The 23562-nt window shown below is 46.5% G+C and overlaps 1 protein-coding gene across 1 annotated transcript; it reads right to left on the bottom strand.

The window, feature by feature from the left end:
* Positions 1-9817: 9817 nt before the first annotated feature.
* Positions 9818-22072, bottom strand: HNRNPL (heterogeneous nuclear ribonucleoprotein L). Its single transcript, XM_085625005.1, has 13 exons — positions 21900-22072; positions 21300-21421; positions 20703-20943; positions 17924-18009; positions 17290-17386; positions 17136-17208; positions 14847-14945; positions 13875-14164; positions 13556-13677; positions 13202-13403; positions 12640-12697; positions 12088-12183; positions 9818-10088 (listed from the first exon to the last, which is right to left on the bottom strand). Exons 1-13 carry the CDS (start codon positions 22008-22010, stop codon positions 10030-10032), a joined length of 1656 nt encoding a protein of 551 aa, XP_085481131.1. The 5' UTR covers positions 22011-22072; the 3' UTR covers positions 9818-10029.
* Between the last annotated feature and the right edge of the window lie 1490 nt (positions 22073-23562).

The following is a 23562-nucleotide window of genomic DNA, read 5'->3' as shown; positions in this document are numbered from 1 at the left end:
TGGAAGGCCCTTCACAAAGGTTGACTTGAAATCTTTGATGATAATTGCTGTATTTTGGATATAAATGGGTACTGATTGGGTGAAATCTTTCCTCAGCGTTACTGTGTGTAACAAATATCAAAATAATGAAGCAATGCTATCCCAAAATACGCGGCATCACATAACCTTATTTACATTTTCATCCCACGCAATTTAGTTAACAGGTTTAGACATTTGTCAAGAGGGGGTCCTTACGCCTCAAAATGTTGACAGGGGGGTCTTGGCATCCAAAAGTTTGAAGACCTCTGGTCTAGAGGGTTGATTGTGTTATGGCAATAAACAACATCTTTTCCACTTGGCAGCGTAGCAGGCTCTAGTGGTAGGGCGTCTAGCTTCTCTGATGACGTTCATACAGTCAGGGGGAAGGTTAAAGTATCCGAATTCTAGGATCTCAGGAGCCAGATCGCAAGGTTGAGCTGAGCTGGGTCCGGGTGTCTGATCTCTCCATGGTTCTGGGTTAGGAGGCATGGTGAGAGGTGTAGCTTTTGGTGTGGTACTACCGAGAGTTCCAGCAGCGTGGCGTACCACGGTTGTCTGGCTTACGTTGGAGCTACTAGGATCAGTGTGAGGGAGTGCTGTTGTAGCTTTCGCACCACTAATGGAATTAGTGGGAGAGGTGGAAAGGCGTACGCAAATTTGCCTGACCAGTTCATCCATATCGCATTGCCACTGGACAATGGGTGTGGGTATCTGGCGGCGAAGCTTGGGCATTTTTTGTTTTCGTGGGTGGCGAAGAGGTCTATCAGTGGATGCCCCCACACCTGAAAGAATGGGTGAAGAACCTATGGGTGAAGTTCCCACTCGTGGATCTGCTGCATCTGTCTGCTGAGCAGATCTGCCATGGTGTTGGACACCTGGGACATGTTGGGCTAGGAGAAAGATTGTGTGGAATTGCCCATCTCCATATGCTCTGTGCTAGTTGAGAGAGCTGTGGAGTGTGCCCCGCCTTGTTTTTGAATGTAGTACATGGCCGTCATGTTGTCTGTGCGAATAAGGACTGCCTTGCCTAAAATCTGTGTCTGAAAGGATTTTAGGGCTAGAAAGATTGCCAGTAACTCCAGATGGTTGATATGGAGTAACTTTTGTTGTGGCATCCATGTGCCCTGCACTGTGAGGTGTAATAGATGAGCTCCCCAGCCGGAGAGCGATGCGTCTGTCAGTTGCCCCTGGGCCTGGTTCCATTGGCGCGCTAAACACTCTTGGAGTGGACGCATCTGGAGTCTTGCATGAGGCACTATGAAAATGCAAGAGGCCATCATCCCCATCAGTTGCATAAACACTTGCTGGGAGAGAGTGTTGAGGTATGAATCTTTGACGCAAAGCCTGAATGCTTGCAATCCTGGCAGGATTGGGGTAGGCTATGGCTTTTGAGGTGTCTATGGTGGCACCGAGGTATTGCTTTGTGTGGGATGGTGTTGGCTGGGACTTTTAGTGGTTCACTGTGAAGCCTAGCTGGTGAAGTAGTTGGCTTGTAGTGGCGGTGTGATGTACACATTGGTTGTAGGACATGGCTTTTATTAGCCAGTCGTCCAAATATGGGAAGACGTGAATGTGCTGTCTTCTGAGGTGTGCCGCCACTACCGCTAGGCACTTTGTGCTGTTGTGACCCCAAAAGGGAGCACCTTGAACTGGTAGTGTTGCCAGTCCACTACAAATCGGAGGTACTTTCTGTGAGCATGGTGTACTGGGATGTGAAAGTATGCGTCTTTCAAGTCCAGTGTGGTGAGAAAGTCGTTCTGGGAGAGGAGCGGAAGTACCTGCTGAAATGTTACCATGTGAAAATGGTCCAAATGTATGCATGTGTTTAGAGGCCGGAGATCTAGAATAGGTCGTAGAGTCTCGTCTTTGTGGTATCAGAAAATATAGGGAGTAGACCCCTAAATTTTGCCGATTGGCGGCGACTTGTTCTATTGCATGTTTTTGTAGGAGGGAGATTACCTCCCGTTTTAGTAATGTGGAATGTTCTTGTGACATTGGGCGTTGCGTGGGTGGAATGTTTGGGGGATAGATGTAAATTCTAGGCAGTACCCTGAGCGAATAATTTGGGTCACCCATCTGTCTGAGGTGATGGTCTCTCGAACCTGAAGGAAATTTTGTAGCCTGCCCCCGACCGGAGTGGGATGGTCTGGAGGGAGCGGGGGAAGTAATTGGGTAGGCGGTGTGGAAGAGCGGGCGGTATTTGTTTTGCCTCTGCCTTTGTTATTGCCCCTATAGCCGCCTCTCTGATAACCCCTTGTGAAGGTGGATTGAGCAGGGGATTTGTAGGTAGTGGACGCGCTGAGGAGTAGCCTCTAGCTGTACCCCGAATGGAAGAGGGCGAAAGGAGCGCCTAGGAGGGTGTGACTGCAGGGCTCCCATAGATTGCCGTATCCTTAATTTTCTCGAGGGCCTCATCTACCTTTGGGCCGAATAGATGTTCGTGGTCAAAGGGATGACTTAGGATGGAGGCCTGTACCTCAGGTTTAAAGCCTGAAACTCAGCAAAGCATGGCGACGGAGGAGGACGCTAGTGTTAATGGCCCTGGAGGCTGTGTCTGCTGCGTCTAAGGCACAGCATATAGAGGTGTTCGTTAGTCTTACCCTCTTGAATGAATTCATTGGCCCCATTTTTGTATTTTTCTGGGAGATGGTGCAGGATGGTTTCTAATTCATCATAATGCGCTCCATCGTATCTGGCCAATAGCGCTTGAGTGTTGGGGGATACGCCATATATTGGCTGCCTGTGACGCAGTGCGCTTTCCCGACGCGTCCAGTAGCTTTGACTCTTTGTCAGGTGGTGGTACTTCGTCTGACGCCTGGGAGTTTGACCTTTTCCGTGCAGTGGAAACCACTAGGGAATCTAGTGGCGCTGGTCCTTTGATATAGGCAGGACCTGTGGGGGCAGCTTTGTACTCTATGCGTGGGTTAATGACCCTAGCCCTGACTGGGTCTTTAAAAACCTCTGGCGCATGTTTTATTACCCCCTCGAGCATAGGTAGTATGGAGGTAAACCTATGTGCGGTATCAAAGAGGAAATCCTCCTCTACCGGGTCAGAGTGTAGCTCTACCCCGTGATAATGTGCCGCCCTCTGAAGTAGGTGTTGGAAACCTAATGAGTCTTCCAGTGGAGATGGCCTGGACGGGTAAAGGTCATCTTGTGGGACGTCTGGAATGTCTGGATTATTATAGTTGTCCCATGGGTCTGGGGATCCTGTAGGGGTGGGGTCTTGTGGCACATCCCCTGGATCGTAATATGGGTACCCCTGATCATCATCGTCTGGAGACTGGGTCGGGGAGCGAGGAGGTGGGGGTGGAGAAGGCGGAGGTGGAGAGGGTGGAAAGCATTCTGAAAGGGGAGGTAGCAGAGTCTTTCCTCTTTGGAGGTGGAGCCGGTTTGTCCAAATGTCTTTTTAGAAGAGTGCCAAATGTCCAGTTTTTGGATCCTTGGTAAGTGTCTTTTGCAAGGGATCCGGTGTAAACCGTTCCTGTGACAAGGTTTGTTCTGTCGGCGCCGAAGGTTTCGGGGCCGATTACTTTTTAGGCTTGTCCGTGCCGTGCTTTTTGGGAACCTCAAATGCTTGGTTGGCACAGAGGTGGGCTTTGGCGCAGAAGTATCGGTGCCGAGGGCCTTATAGGGTTTGGTCGGTACTGAAAGGCTGGGTTTAGACACCGAGGACTTCGGTGCGGAGCTCGGTGTCGAGGTAGAGGGTTGTCTCTTTTTCGGTGCCGAAGTGTGTTTCTCGGCACCGCTGGAAGGCTGGCTTGAGCCCGAGCCGCCAGAAGGCTTATTTGGCTTCTTCACCAGGCCCAAAGGTGGGGTGTTTGAAGCAGTGTCTCTGGTCGTGCCTATGGTCGTGCCTAGGCCCGGAGGCGAAGGCGTGACCGAAGCCTTTTTGGGTGTCGGCACGGGTGTGGGGGAGGGGGGGGGGGGGGGTAATAGTACTCACAACCCTCTGCGCCGGGGTGATGTCCTCCACATCCGAGTCGTCTGCTTCGGAAGCACTGACGAGGTCCTCTTCGGTGTGCTGCTGTCCCGGAGCTTCGACGTCATCCCCCAAGATGTCGACTGGAACGGAGGTCTAGGAGTGCGCCATGTTTCGTCTGACCCTTCTATCTCGAATAGTCTTTTTCGATCTGAAAGACTTGCAGGCGGCACAGTCTCGAGCCTCGTGTTCATGGGAGAGGCAGAGGTTGCACACCTCATGAAGATCGGTGGGGGAATTTGGACCCACATCGAGGGTACTTTTTGAATGGAGTTCCTTCCATCAGCCGGGACCGGATCTTGGATAGGCCCGAAGGCCGCTGTCAACGACTGGAATCGAAGAGGTGTCGAAGGTGATTGAGGAGATCTGGATCTGAACAATACCGCGATGAGTGAGGATTCCACTTCGATCGTCGAACTGGAAATGTTTGGAACCGGAGCGCAAAGTATTACACCCGAGCCAGATGGCGGAAAAAAACAATCTGAGGATGGAGCCGAAGCCCATGCGCAATACGATCAAAGGGAGGAGTCACCAACCTCGTGACTTCCAAAGACTTTCCAAGAGGAAAAACAAACTGCAAACATCCGGGCCCAACACCAGATAGCGATCTATGCAAAAATGTAATCTGCAGCTCATACGCCTCAAACCTACTGTCACACTCAGTTGCCGCTGGGATGGCCTCTGCACATTAGTCACTTAGCACGCCCCATTTTGGTCATTCCTGGAGTTAATCTGTCAAGACTTAAATGAACTGTCCAAACAACATCAAAGTATAACTGCTGAATATTATGGTACTACCACTTGGAATGCTGCCCCCCCCCCCCCCCCCAGAGTACTGGATGTTTATGGATGCAGTTCTTTGCAAGTATTCTGCGGTTTGTTCAGGCAGGCTCGCTGGCTAGAGATAACTTGATGGGAACTTATGAAGTCCAAATACTATGAAAGATTAATTTAATGAAACAAAAAAGCTGAGCACCATGAAAATGATAATGTAGTTATGCTAATGGGCAGGTCAGAGGGTACAAACATTGCATAATCTACAGATGAAAATGGTAGTTAGAAGTGCTGCAGATAATTGGCTTAGTAGGTGGTTTTTCATTATTACCATCCTTAATTTGGGAGCCTTATTCAGGCTCATGGCCCGGTTATTGATATATTTTGGTATTAATTTAGCATATTTTAGGAGGATTCGTTCAAAGGTGGAAGGGATGTGTTCAGTTAGGACACAAACACGAATAGTAGATGCTCAGGGCAATACACGTCACCTTAGTGTCAAGTAGAGACTCAGGCTTTAGATCAAGCAGTTGAAACATCTAGGGGGGGGATGTTGAGTAAATGAAAACATTAAGTTATGCTACAGCAGACACCAGAAGAAAGTGATAAAATTGTGTAGTGAAAGGCAAAATTTCATGCTGATGCAATGGGTGAAAATTTCACTTGAAAATGGAGCGCATGACCAGCAAGTCCTTAGTTAAAAGGAAAACCTGCGTTTGAGCCTGAAGGAATTTATGGTCTTGGCATTCTGTTGGCCTAGTACATAGCAAACATAATTGAAGACTAGGTGCAGGAAATTGAATTAGCCAAGAGTACACAGAATCCAATAAGAAATCTTGGGAAGAGAACGACAAAAATCACAAATTTTTGGAATTTCAGTGAAAATGTGTAGAATATAGGTTAGAGACAAGTGACCAGATATCTTTTGTATATACATTGTCCTTTTGTAATGAGCATTGTTCATGTTTCTATAGAAGTGGCAAACTGTGGAGCATTAAATTGAGACTGGCTGTTTACCTGTGTGGCGATAGTAGCTCTCCTTGCTGCAACAGTAGAGAGCCGTTTGCGCCTTGCCAAAGGGTGTGCGTCACCAATATTTTCAAAATTCAGATATCTAAGAGAAGGTGATAATCTCTAGCAGATTACTTTGAGCCTAATATATTTGCCAGTGCTTTAAGATCACCAATTATCCATAGTAGTTCACTGTACTGGAGGCTGCTCCCAAGCACAAATCAAGATAAGGACACCAACTTAATTTTCCACTTTTACAGAAATGTTATTTTTTAGTTCTACACATACAGTATTAATCTGCAAATTTTTAAGCAGTCATGAACCTATCCACGCAAGCCCGTCTGCGCCCGGACTGTGCCCAGCCCGCCACGACACCCGCCTCCGCTACAACTCCAGCACCCTAAGCACTCAACACCAGACACTCACACCTGCTGCCTGGCCTCCCCGAAGCGCACCAAAGGACCCTTCTGCTGCCGGAACTGCAGTTTCACCAGCATCCAGCCCGCCAACCCACTTACCAAAGAACCCAACCACCTCACACATTCTTTTCAACACCCGCTCCACACGCAAACACGCCATGGAACTCTGGGACCTACTGGACTCCAACACCCCAGATGTCGCCTTCCTGACAGACCTGGGTGAACCCCTCCTCGGCTCCAGACATCGCCATAGCCATCCCAGAAGGCTATAAGATAACCCGCAGGGACCGCACCAATGGAGCAGGAGGAGGAATCTCCATCGTTAACAGGAACACTCTCAACCAACACTGCCGACACCCTCAGCACCGCTGAACACCTGCACTTCCAGATCCACACCGATCCCAACACCACCCTCCGAGGAACCCTCATCTACAGATCCCCCTGACCACAGTTCAGACTCCATCACCAACCTAGTCAGCACACACGCCCTCGCCTCCACGGACTACATCCTCCTCGGGGACCTGAACTTCCACCTCTAGAACAACAACGACACCAACTCCTCCACCCTGATTGACAACTAGTCACTACACCCACCCACTCCGCGGGCCACACCCTTGACCCCATCTTATCCGCAAGCTCCCACGTCTCCTTCAACCACATCACCAAGCTCCACTGGACTGATCACCGATACATCCACTTCACCTTCCAGAAACCAACCACGCACCACCACACCCAACAGATGCCTCGCCGCTGCTGGAGCTGTCACCGAAGACCAGCTTTCCACCACCCCAAGCCCACCCGCAGATCCAACCGACAGTCTCCGCCACTTGCAACCTCAAATAGTGGATCACCGACTGCGCCAACACCCTCGCCCCACTCAAGAAGCCCTCAAACACCCACACTAGCAAAGAAAGCCAGCTGGTTCACCGAAGACCTCCAAGCAAACCTGACAACTCGAAAAAACCCAGATCCATGAACGAACACCAGAAAGCTACACAGCCCACAAGAACGCCACACTCAGACACCACCACCTCATCAGATCCGCCAAAAGGACCTCCTTCAAAGACCGCCTAGACAACGCTCAACAGCAAAGAGCTCTTCAACATCGTAAAGGAACTCTCCAACCCCAGCTACACCAACGACATCTCACCTTCGCAAGACATGTGCGACTCGCTTGCCACCTTCTTCCATCGCAAGATCGCAGACATCCATGACAGCTTAAACGCCGTCACCACCCCGGCAACCACTGAGACCCCCGCTCCCACGACCACCACCCGCCTGGACCAATATCAACGACGACACCATCAAGATCATGAACATCGTCCACTGCAGACCCCCGGAAGACCCGTACCCACAAATCCTTCAATAAAGCCAGCAGCACCATTGCACCCCATCTCCAGAAAACCATCAACATCTCCTTCGAGACGACCTTCCCGGAGAGCTGGAAGCACAGATCAACGCCTTACTCAAGAAACCCAAGGCAGACCCAAAGGACCTCAAGAACTTCCGACCTATCTCCCGGGTAAGATCATTGAAAAGGCAGTCAACAACCAACTGACCAGCTCCCTGGAGGAGAACAGCATGCATCCTGGAGGAGAACAGCATGCATCCTGGAGGAGAACAGCATGCATCCTGGAGGAGAACAGCATGCATCCTGGAGGAGAACAGCATGCATCCTGGAGGAGAACAGCATGCATCCTGGAGGAGAACAGCATGCATCCTGGAGGAGAACAGCATGCATCCTGGAGGAGAACAGCATGCATCCTGGAAGAGAACAGCATGCATCCTGGAAGAGAACAGCATGCATCCTGGAAGAGAACAGCATGCATCCTGGAAGAGAACAGCATGCATCCTGGAAGAGAACAGCATGCATCCTGGAAGAGAACAGCATGCATCCTGGAAGAGAACAGCATGCATCCTGGAAGAGAACAGCATGCATCCTGGAAGAGAACAGCATGCATCCTGGGCCCGTCCCAGTCCGGGACCCGCAGCAATGAAACTGCCCTCATTGTCGCCACAGATGACATCAGGACCCTGCTAGACAACGGAGAAACTGCGGCCCTCATCCTCCTGGACCCATCAGCTGCCTTCGACACGGTCTGCCACCGCACACTACGAACACGCCTCTACGACGCTAGAATCCAAGTGAAGGCCCTGGACTGGACAACCTCCTTCCTCTGGCAAAACAAAGCGTCCGACTCCGCCCCCCCTTCCGCTCCGAAGCCACCGAGATCTGCGGCGTGCCCCACAGCTCATCCCTCGGCCCGTTCAACATCTACATGGCACCACTTGCCCACATCGCACATCATCTCCTACACACACCCAGCTGATCCTCTCCCTCACCACCAAAACCAACCTCCACGATGGAATGAAGGCAGTCGCCGACAGGATGAGTAACATCCGACTGAAGCTGAACTCTGACAATGAGGTCCTCATCCTCGGATCCACACCCTCGGCCTGGGACCACTCCAGGTGGGCGACAGCACTAGGAACAACCCTAACACCCACCGACCACGCAACCTAGGGGTCCTCGACTCTACCCTCTCCATGACGAAGCAGGTCAAGGCCATCTCCAGACTCACCCTCTGCATGCTTCGCAGGATCTTCAAGTGGATCCCCACCGAAACTAGGACGTTCACCCAGGACCTAGTCGTCAGCAGTAGACTGGACTACGGAAACGCACTACGCAGGAGCCCCGTCTAAACTCCTGAAACGCATCCAGAACACCTCCGCACGCCAGAACTGGCTCCCTGTCAACAAGAGGATAACCTTCAAGCTCCTCGCACACAAGGCACTCCACCACACCGGACCAACGCAACCTTAACAGCAGACACCCCAGCTCTGCAGACCGCGCCCTCACCACTGTCCCCCGCATCTGAAGAGTGACTGGCGGCGGCAGATCATTCTCCCACCTCGCCGCCAACACATGGAACACCCTCTCCCCATCAGCCTTCGGCAGACCGAAGACCTAACATTCAGAAGACCTCATGACCCGGCTTTTCTAACAGTAGCACCCCCCCCCCCCCAGATCCTCGCAGGTATGTAGTGCGCTTTACAAACACCATGTTTGATTGGATTTCACATCATGATCTCTGCAGTACACTTGTACTACAGCATTCAGACACCATCCCTACACCCCAGTGTTCCAAATTCTGAACCACAGATAAGCACTAATCCAGAGGCACAGAAAGATCAGATTTGAGAGATATTCTAATTGATTAAGTATGCGAAATCTTACTCCAACTTCTGTAGTTTATGCTGAAAGTACGCATGAGGGAACCTTACCTTTAATTACACTCTAGGAAAAGGCACAACACCTTCCCTTCATGAATGGCTTCGGCCACTCCCTACTGCTAATTACCTCAAACTTGTAGCAATGATCCCAATTTTTTGCCCAAACCTACCATCTCCTGCACTGAATTTGAGATAAAGGCATATAAAAGACAGTGGAATGACGTTGCATCAGATAGTTTTAACACCAGCTTTCCAAACTAGTAGTTTCCCAAAAGGCATACATCCAGTCTTCATTCAGTGTCCAAGCCAGCCTGGTTGAGACAGAATTAGAACCTTGCAGGGCTCATTGGTTAAAAAGGGAATGAGATGCGGCACCAAATTTAAGACCAAGTTTGTTTTATTGTAATGTAATGCTAACACTGGCAGCACAAATAAAACTAATTTACAGAGTTAAAAAAATGAGGCTTTTAAACAGTTTTACTTCAACATCCAACAGCACGATTAACACCTGGCTACTAAATCTTTATATTATAAAAGAGGAAACATAACAATCACAAAAGGGTCAATGTCAGGGTGGCTGCGCCTAGGCTGTTAGGATGCGTGCTGAGCTGTGGAAAAGCAGAGTTTAAGGGTGTATGGGTATGGCCCACCTGCAAGAAAGAAAAAACTATTTTAATACTCTGGAGATCACGATTTAATAAGTTCAATCAAGCATTTGTACGATTAAAGTTTCGGACATGTTCCCGCAGACAGGATTGCCCTAGAATACAGAATGTATCCAGAATGCAGGCTGGAATGTGAAAACAACGCCCACATCACTTCACATTAGCCATTAGAAAATAAACCATTCAAAACCAAACACCAATATTTGAGGAAAATTACTGACCAGGAATTGACAGTGCTCAAAAGAATTCACCTCAAGTGGAAAGAAAATATATCAACTTTTTTTTTTTAAAAGCTGCAGCATTTCCTACCCTGACTAGGCCGTTAAGCGCTTTGCAGCAGACAGCTTGTTAGAATGGGAGCCAAGGCTGATCACCCGTTTAGTGTTCAGCTTTAACACTGGAGAAACTAATCTGATATCCTACTAACTGGATTATGGAACTGATTTGGAGCCCCAGGGCAAACTGGAATGTGTTGGCCGAGATGGGGGTCCCACTAAATTTATTGGATATTTTGATGATAACTCAGCTAATCGGGCCCTTTGTGATAAGGTGTGGAGTTAGACAGGGGTGTGTTTTAGCACCCACCCGGTTTTCACTATTTATTTATGTAGTAGGGTACCGGGATGGGTGCGATACTCCTAGGGTCAGATGGGAGGGCTCCCGCCCTTCTTTGCCGATGTTACGCTATTGTTATCCAAGTCTCCAGCAGCTATTGAATGATTTCAATCGCTTCTGTGATAAGCGTGGAGTTAAATAACTCAAACCAAGTACATGGTACCCTGAAGACACCGAAGAGTATGTACGTTGGGGGAATCACCCCATTGTATTGGTTTCCACTTTTGATTTAGGGATATACTCAACCCAAAAGTGAGCTGGGTCCCCTAACCTGAGAAAGCACATCTCACTCATCCAACAAACCTCTAACATAAGCAAGATTAATAAAAGAACTGCATCAGGTTAAGTGGCTACAGCATTAGAAATTCATAATACCAAAACCTTAGGCTATCTAGGTTATCTATGGAGCAAAATTATGGGAATATTCTTCCAAACTCAGATTCCAATTTCTCTACTTGGCTCAATGAACGACTGCCCACAAAATGGGATGTAGGCTACCAATGTTTTGGTATCGACTGGTTTACTAAAGCACTGACCCAATGTGGGACTTTTGAACCTCATGGTATCTCCAAGGACTGGAAAAAATCTTTTAGTTTCATTCCCTCCGGGTACTCCTAAGGAAATGGAGGTTGGAATCCTATTGGAATGAACCAGATACGTCCCAGATCACAAGAGCTAAAGAAGTTTACTGGGAATTCACTACGGTGGAGTGTTCCTAATGACAAGGGATCGCTTACCCAGCAGTTAATTGCTTTTAAAGCCGATTGTGTCACTTAACATGGAAACAGTTTTCTCAATTTAGAAGTCAGTCACTCACAAACAAGGTGTTCTGTAGTAGATTGCAAAGCCAAGCTTCCCTGAATTACGTGTTCAGCATATAAGAGAGGTCCTGAATCCCTGGTCCATTTACTATTTTTTTGCCCCATTATAAAAATCTGAGGACCAAGCAAATTATATCACTATGCGGGTTCATTGATCATAGACATTATCTGGAAGCGCTTAGAATTCTCAGCACAGATACAAGGTTAATTGCAGTATTTGGTTTAGCTAAATTTCCAATTGCTTTAAGGATCAAACGCTCAAGAGTATTGTGTGACAAACTTGGTTCACCGTAATGGACGCGTGTCCTTTTAGTATTCTCTTTTACTGCGTTTTAACAATGTAATTACTTGTAAGGAAATTACTTGTTTATTCTTTGTGTGACAAAGTAAAGCTGTACCCTCTTGCCATGTGTTACTTACCCTTGCAAGAAACTAACTACACAATTTAAAAGAAAAGTTTTGCATGTGTAGTTATCGAGATACTTTATGATGAAAAATAAAATGTTATGGTGGGACAAGCGAGATCGAATACACCTTCCCAGACTTACTTGGGTTTTTCATCTGAAAGTGGTTTAATACGCTCAGCGTTTCCAAAGCATCATTCTTTTCATCCCATTCCAGCAAGCCAGAAGAACTCCGTGCACCTGTTGGACCAGTGACAATGAAATTACTAAAAGCCATTATATACCTCTTAAGGCCTCAATGTATAAACGTTGTACACAGAAAGAAACTAATGGCAAGAGAAGTGATTTTAGATCGCTTCAATTCAGCAGCCATTTGTCATTAATTGGTGCTGTACTTTAGTCTGTTATTTGACTCAATGCCAACTCAGACATCAGCCAGCCGTATGCAAATAAACTATCATCCTACTCCAATAAAAAACAATCAAGCCTGAAATGCTTGGTCGAGAAATTATGACTCGCCAGTACGGTGCAATCTGACCATTACAACCGATCTGCAGATGCCTGGTCGTGGTCAAGAGCGGGATGGGGCCCCCCGAGATAGCCAGGCAGGGGACGACATTCATTAAAACATTATCACCATTGTTTGTTGCTGTGCACACACCACGTATTCAATTGTTCAACTATCGAAGGACTTACTTTTTCCAGTAAACACCTTGACTGAACTTGGCTTCTTTACACCCAACTCCTCGCAAATCTGCAGGGGCACAGAAAGTGGAGAAAGATGAAAATGCCATTAAAACTTTCACAGCAAGTACAAGGGGTGGTCAATAGCCTCCATTGCTCCATTCAATCAAGTTGATAAAGTCTTAGTTAATCGCAAACCCCTCAGCTAAAGGCCATTTCCATCCAATTGCATATATAGCAGTTTAGCTTCAGAGACGGGTCAGTATATCAAATATAGCAACAATGAACCTAAATTAGTCACGTCGTTAAACCACTAAAAGTAGTACCAAAACAATCTTGATTTTCTATAGCCTCAACAGAAAATGTGCTTGAATTTAACCAGCTTTGGACATATGCAAGTTCCTTGCATCAAATGTTTGCAACTTGCCATATCGGGACTTGAAACACGCAAAGAGGTCTCCTCATTTTAATATGTGTGCACCTTTTGTACTCTGGTTTTTATATTTAACATGTTATGGGCTGCATGCCAAATAAACTACAAGAGGAAAATAACAGGAAGCTACTGGGTTCTGACCTCGTAGAAGTTGTCCTCTGTCACTTCCTGAGGTGCATTGAAGAAATGAAGGATGCTGCTGGGGTGCTGTATCCTGTTCTTTGCTGCTTGTTCCGGTGAGGAAAAACGGTTATTCCGAGAGCCACTGAAATCCTTAAAACTGCACGAACCATCTTCGAGTACATAGGACTGGCCCGGCATGATACCATGCTGCTTGGAAACACTGCAGACAAATGCATGGGAGCATGAATGCCACTTTATAAACAAGTACATTCCAAAATCCACAAATGTTTAGTGCATTGCAACAAAGCTTTAGAGTACATCGATGAAGCCTAACAAGGGCCCGTGGACAAGTAGCACGGTTTGTGTACATACCAAACGTTGAGTTTCTGTCCAAACATGAAATTGTTGTTTAGGTGGGTGAGGGCACGATCTACAGCATAACCGTCGGACATCTCTACCATGGCAGCTCCAGGTTTACTCTTCATGAATTTAACCTAGAAAAATGATGTAGGCAGTTGAGTGCAACCATGCCCCACTCAATCTATGCTCCTTCATATAGATCAGACCAGTCATGAATACTAGCTGCAGATCGCTACAGCCATCTACCAGCTGGCACGGTTTAACACGTTAAACAGTAGCACACTAACCCTGAAGCACAAAACTGGCGTTGAAGGATGAAAACGACATTTACCTTCTCCACATTTCCATAAAGACAGAACACATTGAAGACTCGATCACAGTTCATCTTTGAAGGCTCCAGGCCATACACCATCAGAACGGAACTGTCAGCATGTGGGCCAAACTCTTGCGGAGGCGGGAGTGGGGGCGGATGCCCTCCGTACTGAGGTTGAAAGCTCCGTGGTCCACGACGAGAAGGTGGGCCAGATGCAGGAGGGGGACCCATTCGTCTTCCTTCATAGTGAGGTGCCGGGGGACCGTATCCATCGTCATAGTGCCCATGATAGGCACCATGAGGTCCGCCTAAGCAACAAATGGTTTACCATAAGTACCAACAAATACTTAGCACTCCGTTTGGAGAAAAGTGCACAATTGCAGGTGGCAGGGCATGTGCTAGGCTTAAGTCAATCGTACTGGTCACAATCAAAACATGCATTTAGCAAAACGAGTAAAGAAACAGCACACCTGGCCTTCTAAACTGATAATTTCTAAAAGCTCACTAGATTTCTGATTGTTACGGATTTTGACTTATGTTCTACCTCCCGCCACCCCCACCCCTGTCAGCAAAAGCAACTACTCAGCTTAATCATTTGATTCAGCCACTTAAGTAGCAGAAAGCAGATCGGACCAACTTAGTCTGCTAGGGGAAGGGCGGGGACCGAGAGGTCCATTAACTTCTGATAACATTTTTCATTGCTATGGCCAAGACGTGTCCCCAGACATCACATTAGCCATACGTCAAGGTAAATTAAACAAAGAATCGGGACTAATGTCAGATTAGGTAATTTAAAACGATCAGAGGGGGAACATTTACCAAATTGGTACAAAGCGACCTTAACGGATACAAGCTGTTTGATCAGTACCAAAGTATCTGTTCTACGGTGCATTGTTTAGCCCTCCCATTTATCAGACATTTTTATTATTCACTCATGGCCTTAAGTGTACCAGAACTGAGAGTCAAAAAGCTGTTCAACCGAAAACTTACCCATTGCTGGTCCAGGTCCAGCCTTACCATATTCTGCTGGATGATCACCAAGCAAGGGTGGCTGCCTTTGGCGCTTGTTGGGGTTATTGCTAGCGTCTCCTATGGAAGCACAATATTTCCATTAGAGAGCCATCAAGGAAACATTCGAAAAACCCAGTTACCATTAATAGCCCGCCGGACCAGCTTATTCGACCTCAAAAATAGAGGGTAACAACATCCCTCCAAACCCACCACCACTTTTGCACATACATACTACGGACCACGGTTAGAAACTAATTATACATATATAAATAGAAAAGGCATGCTACCCAAACATGCTTCTTGCTGGTCCGAAAACATGCGCACTCCTTTTTTTAAACTCAAAATCTAAGCTCAATGGTTATCTAGAAGCACCCAGGGAAAATTAAAGCATACTACAAAATAATTAATTTTTGTACAATATCTGAGCAACGAACACTGATTTACATTTGTACTAAAGCATTGTATACATTTAACAATTCCATCCAAAAATTAAAAAGGTTACTTACAGCTGGAGTACAGAGTACTATTACAAACTGCATGTCTCTTACCATTGGAGCTTCAGAGCAAGCAGGGGTCTGAAAGATGGCGTCCCATCAAACATACACTGCGACCCTGCATTACATGGTTTCAGTCATAAGTAAATTCCAGGGAGGAGGAGAACAACAAATTTTCAAAATCAAGAGTATAGTGCTGAAAAGGCTCACAGCTTTGTGTCTTCAGGGTATCAGAAGAGGACATGAAGTGTGCTAATGAGTGTCACTCCGTGTTCGCCTCCTGCTCTGGTGTGATGCTTCTGGCTCTGTGTAGCTCATGTGCATGTCTCCTGCTTTGAGGAGTGTGCCTGTTATCACATGTATGCACGCGCCAATGCCCCCAGCTACACGACGAATCTGTGTGCCTTGAGATTATCTTTCGACGGTAAAGATTAGCAGCTGATAAAGCCCTCTAAAACCGAGCGACAAGTGTAGAGGCAGAAAAGCATCCCAAGTCGAAAAGCAACGGGGTCTAATCCACTCTAGGAATTAAGTTTCTTCGCGGGACTCGTCTGTTCTTGTTTCTGTGTTTCCTAGTCTGCTCGACTTTAGGATTGGTACATGACTTGTGGCATCAGTGCTTTTTACATGACTTGTGGCATCAGTGCTTGTTACACGACTGCTGTTGCAGCTCAGTGCTTCTACATGACTGCTGTTGCATCTCAGTGCTTGTTACGCAACTGCTGTGGCATCTTTCTCTGCTTGTTACATGATAGCTGTAGCATCTCTCAGTGCTTGTAACATGATTGTTGTGGCATGTTCGTCATCTCAGTGGTTGTAACATGTCTGCTGTGGCATGTTGTCGGCCTCTTGTACAGCGGGTTCCTGGATCACCGTGTTGTGTTCTTGATGTATGAACAAGTTTGTTGTCGGTCTTGTACATGATGAATGTTCCTCCGGAAGTATCTAGTGATTTTCTACACTGAGTGTTTAGGGATGTACAGAGGCAAGCAATATCCATTTTTGGGCCTCAAAGCAATGTTCTGAACTACTGCTTAAGAGCCCGGAAAGGGACGGAACACAAGACTACCATGTTCCTCAAGTGCACCCAAAAATGCAGACTTTCAACTTGTGTGCCTCTGCGCATCACTAACATGTACCTTGGAAGAGAAATGTCATGTGTTAAGTATAGTTGTGGAATGCCATTGCTCGTCAACCTAAATTCAGTTTTCTACCCTTTTAAACTAGATCATATCCAACAGGTGAGGTTGTATTGGCCAGCGTAAAAACACAAAAAGGCCAAGCAGACTAAATACGTATTTCCAGTTGTAGTTCATAGCATTAACTGCGTGTTCAGTCATGTAAAGGGACTGGAAAATAGACTGCGTGTTCAGTCATGTAAAGGGACTGGAAAATAGATTTGCTGTGTACAGGGATTAGTTAAAATTATGGGTAAACAAAATACTGCTACAATGAACACGGTGCACACGGGCCCAAAACTAACGTAAATGCACCAGAAAGGCATATATACAAGTATTTAAATTAAAAAAAAAAAAACTTCAGGAGCTCGAGGTCGGTGAAGCATGGGATCACGGTAGCACCCCTTCACTTACGATGTTGAAACAATGGTTACTTAAGACCAGGGTTGAATACAAGGCCAAATAATTAAGGAACCAAAACTGAGTTTAGAAGGAACCACAATGGCATTTCAGTGTGTGAAAACCCATATGAAGTGAGTCTTGCATAGCAAAAAGCCTTTAAGTGTATGTTAGAGCGTTAACTAAAGTAAAGTTACCTTGGCCATTCAGGTTGGGATTCGTGTAATCCCAGGTGTCTTGGTCGTTCCTGAACACATTCAGCCGGGTTGGCTAAAATAAAAATTCATCAATCAGTCGAAAATTGTGGAAAACCTGAAACTTAAATACTCCGCATACAAGTGAGTACCTTACCTTGGCATACTCGATCTTTAGAGTGCAGCATCCGGAGTATATATCTGCCCCATTTAGAGATGCCTTCGCTCTTTGCGCACTTTGAACAGAGTCGAACGTTCAATAGGGTCAAGGACAATATTAAGTACAATGCAGTAAATCAAATCATACTCCACAATAAGCAAATTGTAGGTTATCACCAGTCTCGACTACACTCCCAAACTTTCGGGGGAGAATAAGAGGATTGCGATTTACTACTCTAAATGTCCTCCGTCCTCCAACTTAATTTTTTTAAACGACATTCAATCATGCTGGAAACAGAAGTCTCAAACTGCTACCACTTCTCAGGTGACCTTTACACGTGTGGCTTAGACCATCCTTTCGACTTTTAACTGCCCGTAGCCGCTGCAGAAACCGTATTTAATAAACCCCACGTTGACGAATACAATAAGCCTGTTAAATCTCAATGAGCGTCCAAGGATGTGGAACCGCCAAGATAGATTCATACCTGCGCCTTGCCGAAGACGGAGTTCTGCAGTTTAATTTGTTCAACAACGACCATAGAGGAAAGCCATTTAAATACAGTAAGACACGTCAGTTAACTGTATACATCTTAATAAAAAACAAACAAAACACGACCACCACAAAAGGATATTCCACCATCGACTGAACACCGTTCTTCCTAAAGATGACAATCCTCTGAACAGGACCACAGGGGTTACAAATGGTGTACAGAACATCCTACGGAAACGAAACAAAAAAAAAAAAAAAAAAAAAGAAAAAAAAAAAAAAAAGATGTATATATAACCAATGTGATAAAAACAGCGTCAAACTTCACACCCCACCCGTCCTTAAAGCCTCAAGACTATTCTTATAAGGCTTCAGGCAGGACACACTTTGGTCCTAAACTAGGCTGGCAGTGGTTACTACACAAACCGCATCAGCTCCACACAGTAAAACCGAATCCGAAATGAATGTAATTATGGTCACATCTCAAAGCTACTAATTGCATATATGGACAGCTATTTGAATGTACTCGCAGCACTGTCTTGCATGCAATGCATTATGGGTGGGGTGGATTTACCCTATCTTCTGCAGGGTGCAGTACCATGTGACCAAAAGAGGCCCACTTTTGGCCACAGTGCTGCACCCTACATGGCCAGGGAAAGAAAGAAGAAAAAAAAACGCCATTTCTAATGTCAATAACTCCCAACTTTGCAGACATGCAGTGCGGTTGCCTTGCTCACTAGGAGCAGCTTGTGGTACTGCACTGCTGGTTCCTGGCTCACTTTGCAATGCACTAGCTCTCCCATTACGTCAAGTATAGGCTATTGGCGTTGCATTATTATGTGCAACGTTAATACCCCTAAACTATCAGTAATAAACCTAGCGCATTGCAAATGCTAGTTTTGTGGCTCTACAGATTCTAGAACTTTCCACGATAGAAACGTGAGGGAGGGATTTGTTTTACAAATTGAGGTTTGCCAGGGATCCTAGAATCTAACACCCCCCCCCCCCCCATGCCCAGGTTTCAAAGTGTACAGGTTCGCTAGGTTTCCCTAGCTGCTGGCTAAGCTAAGGCCAGAAATCCAGAGCTAGGCACACGGCAAAATAAGGGTCACTTTTCTGTGGACAAATGTGATATTTGTTGCGTTTTGGGCTGCTGGAACTCAAGTGAGGTACCATTTTTATAGGGAGACTTGGGGGAATGCTGGGTGCAAGTGTGAGGCTCCACGCAGATCCCACAACTTTCATTCACAGAAATGGTAGGTAAACATGTTTTCCCCCCACTTTTTTTTTAATGGAATCTAAGGTTGGCAAGAGATTCTGGATAACCTGGTTAAAGAGCCACATAAGTCACCCATGTCCTGCATTCCCCTGGGTGTCAACATTTAAAAAACGTACAGGTTTGCCAGGTGCCAGCTGAGCCGAGGCTCAATCCACAGCTAGACACTGCAATAAAAAGTGCCAGTTTTCAGTGGGATTATTGTGTGTCCATGTTAGGTTTGGATAAGTGTACTGCTACAGGTAACTAAGCCTTTCCACACAAGTGAGGCACCGAATTAAATCAGGAGACCTAGGAGAACACAATAGTAGAACAAGTGTTATGTGTTGTCTTTCTACGCATTACTACCTTCCAATTGTAAGTGTGTAAAAGACGGAATTTTGAAAAATGCGCTGTAACTAACATGGTAGCAAGCTCCCCAAAATTTCAGATGTGCAAATAACGATGGTTTCTAAACTCCACATCTTGTTCCTACTTCGGAAATACATTGTTTTCCTTGGTGCCTATTTTTCACTCTATGTTTTAACCAAATGAATTGCTGTATACCCGGCACACAGTGTGAGACTATTGCCCTATACATTCCCCGCAACCAGAAGAGTCACGAAGTAACAGTATATTTCTTTCAATAATCTACCACAGTATAGAAGATACTGGTGAAAAAGTAGTCACAAATGGCTGGTCTTCCCCCCCCCCTATATTTATTTCAACTGTTATATACTATCGGAAACCCTTGAAGGACCTACACATGTGACCCCAGGTTGAATTTAGATTTACTGTTCTGCAAGATTGAGATGCTCTCCGGGTTTATTATTGGTTTCACACCCATTTCTACAAGTAACTGGAAGGAGGTTGAATGCACCCACACAAAAAAATAGGTGTCCCAGTAAAATGTCATACGTGTATAAATGTTACCTGACAAAAGTTTGGTCTGTGCCCGAAAACTTTGAAGATGATAGCACCACAAACCCTTCTTTGACATCACGTGCAGCATGTTTCTTCCACCCCCCCCCCCCATGTAGCCCCATTATGTTGAATTTCTCGGTCCCCTCCAGGGGACTTCACAAACAATGAGCATTTTTAGAATACAGAGGCTGTTGGAAGAAAAAGACGGTTTTGAAGTGGAAATCTTACGAGGTCAAATAAGTTAGGGTGGCCCTAAGCACGAATTACTCCATAAAGGGCGTGGCACGGGGGAAGCGCTAGGCAGCCATGGGGTACCCCAACCCACTGATGAATTATTTCTTGGATTGCTGATTGTGCACAAGGTCCTCTTTCATTAGTTGCCCTCAGGCGGACTGCGAAACAGCTTTAAGTAGAAATTGGAAATGTTGATTTAATTAAACCTAGGCTCCAATTCAGCTTTCGTCACCATGGTGTTCGTACACCAGGGCAATGGATAAAGCACTAGGAACCCATTTTGAAATTGAATAAATGATACTCTACTGACACCCTGGCACAGCTCTTCCCAGTCTGGTCTCTGCTAATGTGTACCTATTAATTTAATAATCACAAACCCCTATGTACTGCTGTCGTGTTTTGAACAACCATATGGGCAGTTCCTATGTAGGAGTTGAAGACATGTTCAAAACGGAGTGCATCACAGTGAAGCAACAAACCGATCCCCCTCTCCAGTTTTCACTGTACCTACCGTGGTAATTGAGTAGATAGGGTTGAGGATAGTTAGAAGAAGCACGTTGTTGACACCTCTTGAATCATCACTAGGATCACCGGGGCGGGAAATTTTCTGGCTTGTTGAATAATTCACAAAGGCTGGGTGCCCTGCGATGTAGATCTGGTTGTCTGCAGCATAGTTCACAGCGTTGCATGCAGCAATGACATCTTCAAACTCCACCAGAGCCTGTCTTTTCTTAGGCATCACTACCACATAACTGGAAATAAAGGAAAGACGTTTACCTTTTCCCCACCATATTCACACCGCACGAAGGATGAATTCTTAAAGAAACCATGTGATACTCAACGTGACTGGTGGGGACTCGATTTTTTGTGAACAGATATGGCTTTTAGGGCGATCCCGCATGGGTTGCCAATGGGCACAATACAATTCAAACCCACCCTGGTGTAAACCAGTTTTAAGAACGCTGGCGTGTACTCCCGGATGTGGGGAAAAAACGGTGGGGTGCGTTTAAACAGCTCACCTCATATCTGCGCCCAAGCACACACAGAGCAGAAAGCTCCTAAATAGACTATAGGCCACTATATTCAATTGATCCCTCCTTGTCCATACCTGATGGGGCCAAACTCCTGCAACGCTTCCACCAAGTCTGCTTCCACCACACCATCCATCAGGCCGCGGACATGTACGACAGGGGAAGCCGCAGTCTTGTGTGGGTCATCGTAGTTACCTTCCTGAATGGAATACAAACGAAAAAGGGTTGTAGCGTATCCATAGACTGAAGAGATTCACAAAGCCGTGCTGGCGTGATCCCTGTTCGGTCACCGGGCAGACCTCGTGGTAGCGGGGTGCTTCCGGTTCGTGTTCCGAAGAGTCTACATACCTATCCTACCATAAACCGAAACTTTTGAAGCTAGCGAACCTTATCAAGTAAGAAAACAAATGCTATTACGAAATAATCCCCTATAGTAAGGTACTCTCCGTCTTACATATCCCTTCAGTGCCCCCGGTAATGAGCCGCGACACACTACTATCGCCTACAAGGATCACCGGCTGAGTTTTATTGTTTAGCCAACTCGTATCTCCAACGGGCGAGTTAAATCCAGCAAAATCCCGTCCAACACATTGTCGCCACCACCCACGGTTCTACCCTTTGGGAACGGCCTGGACTATTTTTCACAGTAGGCTTGCAGTATTTCAAGAGCTACTTACCCCGCCAGCAGGATTTCCCCCGGAATCGCTGCCCTCAGTCTTCTGCCTTTTAGTTGCGCGACCACTATCATTGCCATAATATCGTCCTCCTTGAGCTGCCATGTTGACCATTGGCTGCCCGGCGCCGAAGTGAGGAACTGCTCAAGATGGCGCCGCTGGAAAACCTGAGGAGTGACCGCCCCTTGTCTCACGCGATTGGACGAAACGGCAAACATTCACCCCCTTGAAACGTTTCATTGGCTAAATTCACTATCTTTCGGGAATCATCGGCGCTATTGGATATACATTGACTTTTTGTTAGGGGGCGGGGAAACAGAAGCAAGCTGTTCTGAATTCTTGAAACAGTATTGGGTTACTCTTACTTCACTCAACATTGACTATATTTTGATTGGATTCCTCCGACATGGAGACTATAGCTATTGGATAAACTGCATCAAGTGGTTTTTGCACCCGACGACAAAGTAACTCTTCTGGCGACCATTTTAGAATCTGCTAATAAAGGGCAACAAAAAACGCACTGGAGACTCATCGTTTATCTTCGAATAAAACACTTGATTTTGTTTTCGAAAGTGAAGGAACCGGCCGTCGACATTTGGGGCAAAGGAAATCTCTCTTTTTTTACGCCCGCCTGTTAATTACGAGTTTGGTCGTCTTTCAAAATGGCGATCTCTGAGGCGGATTCTCAAAAGGTTTTATGAGTGCTGGAAGCGTACTACTGGAGTATTGCTTAACGTGCCATTACATTCTTTGGAGAAGTGGGCGCGGAACGTCAAACTCATATTAGTAAGATTGCAAATAGGTCACAGTCCTTTGCAATTCGCTTTTTGGCCGCTCACCATATAGTTTAATGTATTGTCTGTGTAGCAAGTGACCACGCAGGTAAGTGGATAGGATAAACTTCTTTATTCGTTAAATCCATAAACGCATCCTCAGCTTGTCAGTAACCAGCATCTCTGATCAGAAGTCAACCTTGTCAACATTCTAAGGTAGACTTCATCCCAACATTCCACGACTGTACCATGTGTGATAAAGGGGAGGGGTGGGGGGAACATACCAAGGGGGGAAGTTACAACACATCTTCCTTCCCTAACAGCCAATAGAGGGGAGGGAAGAGGGGAGGGAAGGGGGGGGGGGGGAAGAACTCACCCAGGGGATGAGAAGGCAAAGCTACATACCTCCCTTAGTGCCCTATGTATGGGGAGGACCTAAGTATAAACATTCTACTTGACTTGGGTCTCCCATACTAAAATCCTTGTGCCAGCATGGAGTGTACCTTTGGCGGTACCCTCTCCTGATTTGTGTCTTCACCACCCCAGCACCTTGTCCATGACCCCTGTTGTCCTCTCTGTGGATACCCCCACTCTCATCCAACGCCACCCTGTCCATGCTCCATTTCTTTCCATCCTCCATGATTACCACGTTTCTTTTGACCTCCTTGATTCTACCCGGAGGGTAGTATTTTCCTCCACTACCTCCCTGTAGCTCAGGTTTCCTGATGTACACTCTTTGCCCTGGACTGAGGGATTTCTCCTGTACCCCCCCCACCTCCTGTCATACCACTCCTGGTACTTTCTCTGCCGGGTATCAGTCTTAGCTTTGAATTCACTCATGTTGACCATTGCCCTCTCCTTCGGACCCAACCAGTTAGGGGACAACTTTGTGC

This window comes from Triturus cristatus, chromosome 9, assembly GCF_964204655.1.
Source record: "Triturus cristatus chromosome 9, aTriCri1.1, whole genome shotgun sequence".
NCBI lineage: Eukaryota > Metazoa > Chordata > Amphibia > Caudata > Salamandridae > Triturus > Triturus cristatus.
Note: the sequence above shows the minus strand (reverse complement) of the source record. Positions and strands in the feature narration are given on the sequence as shown.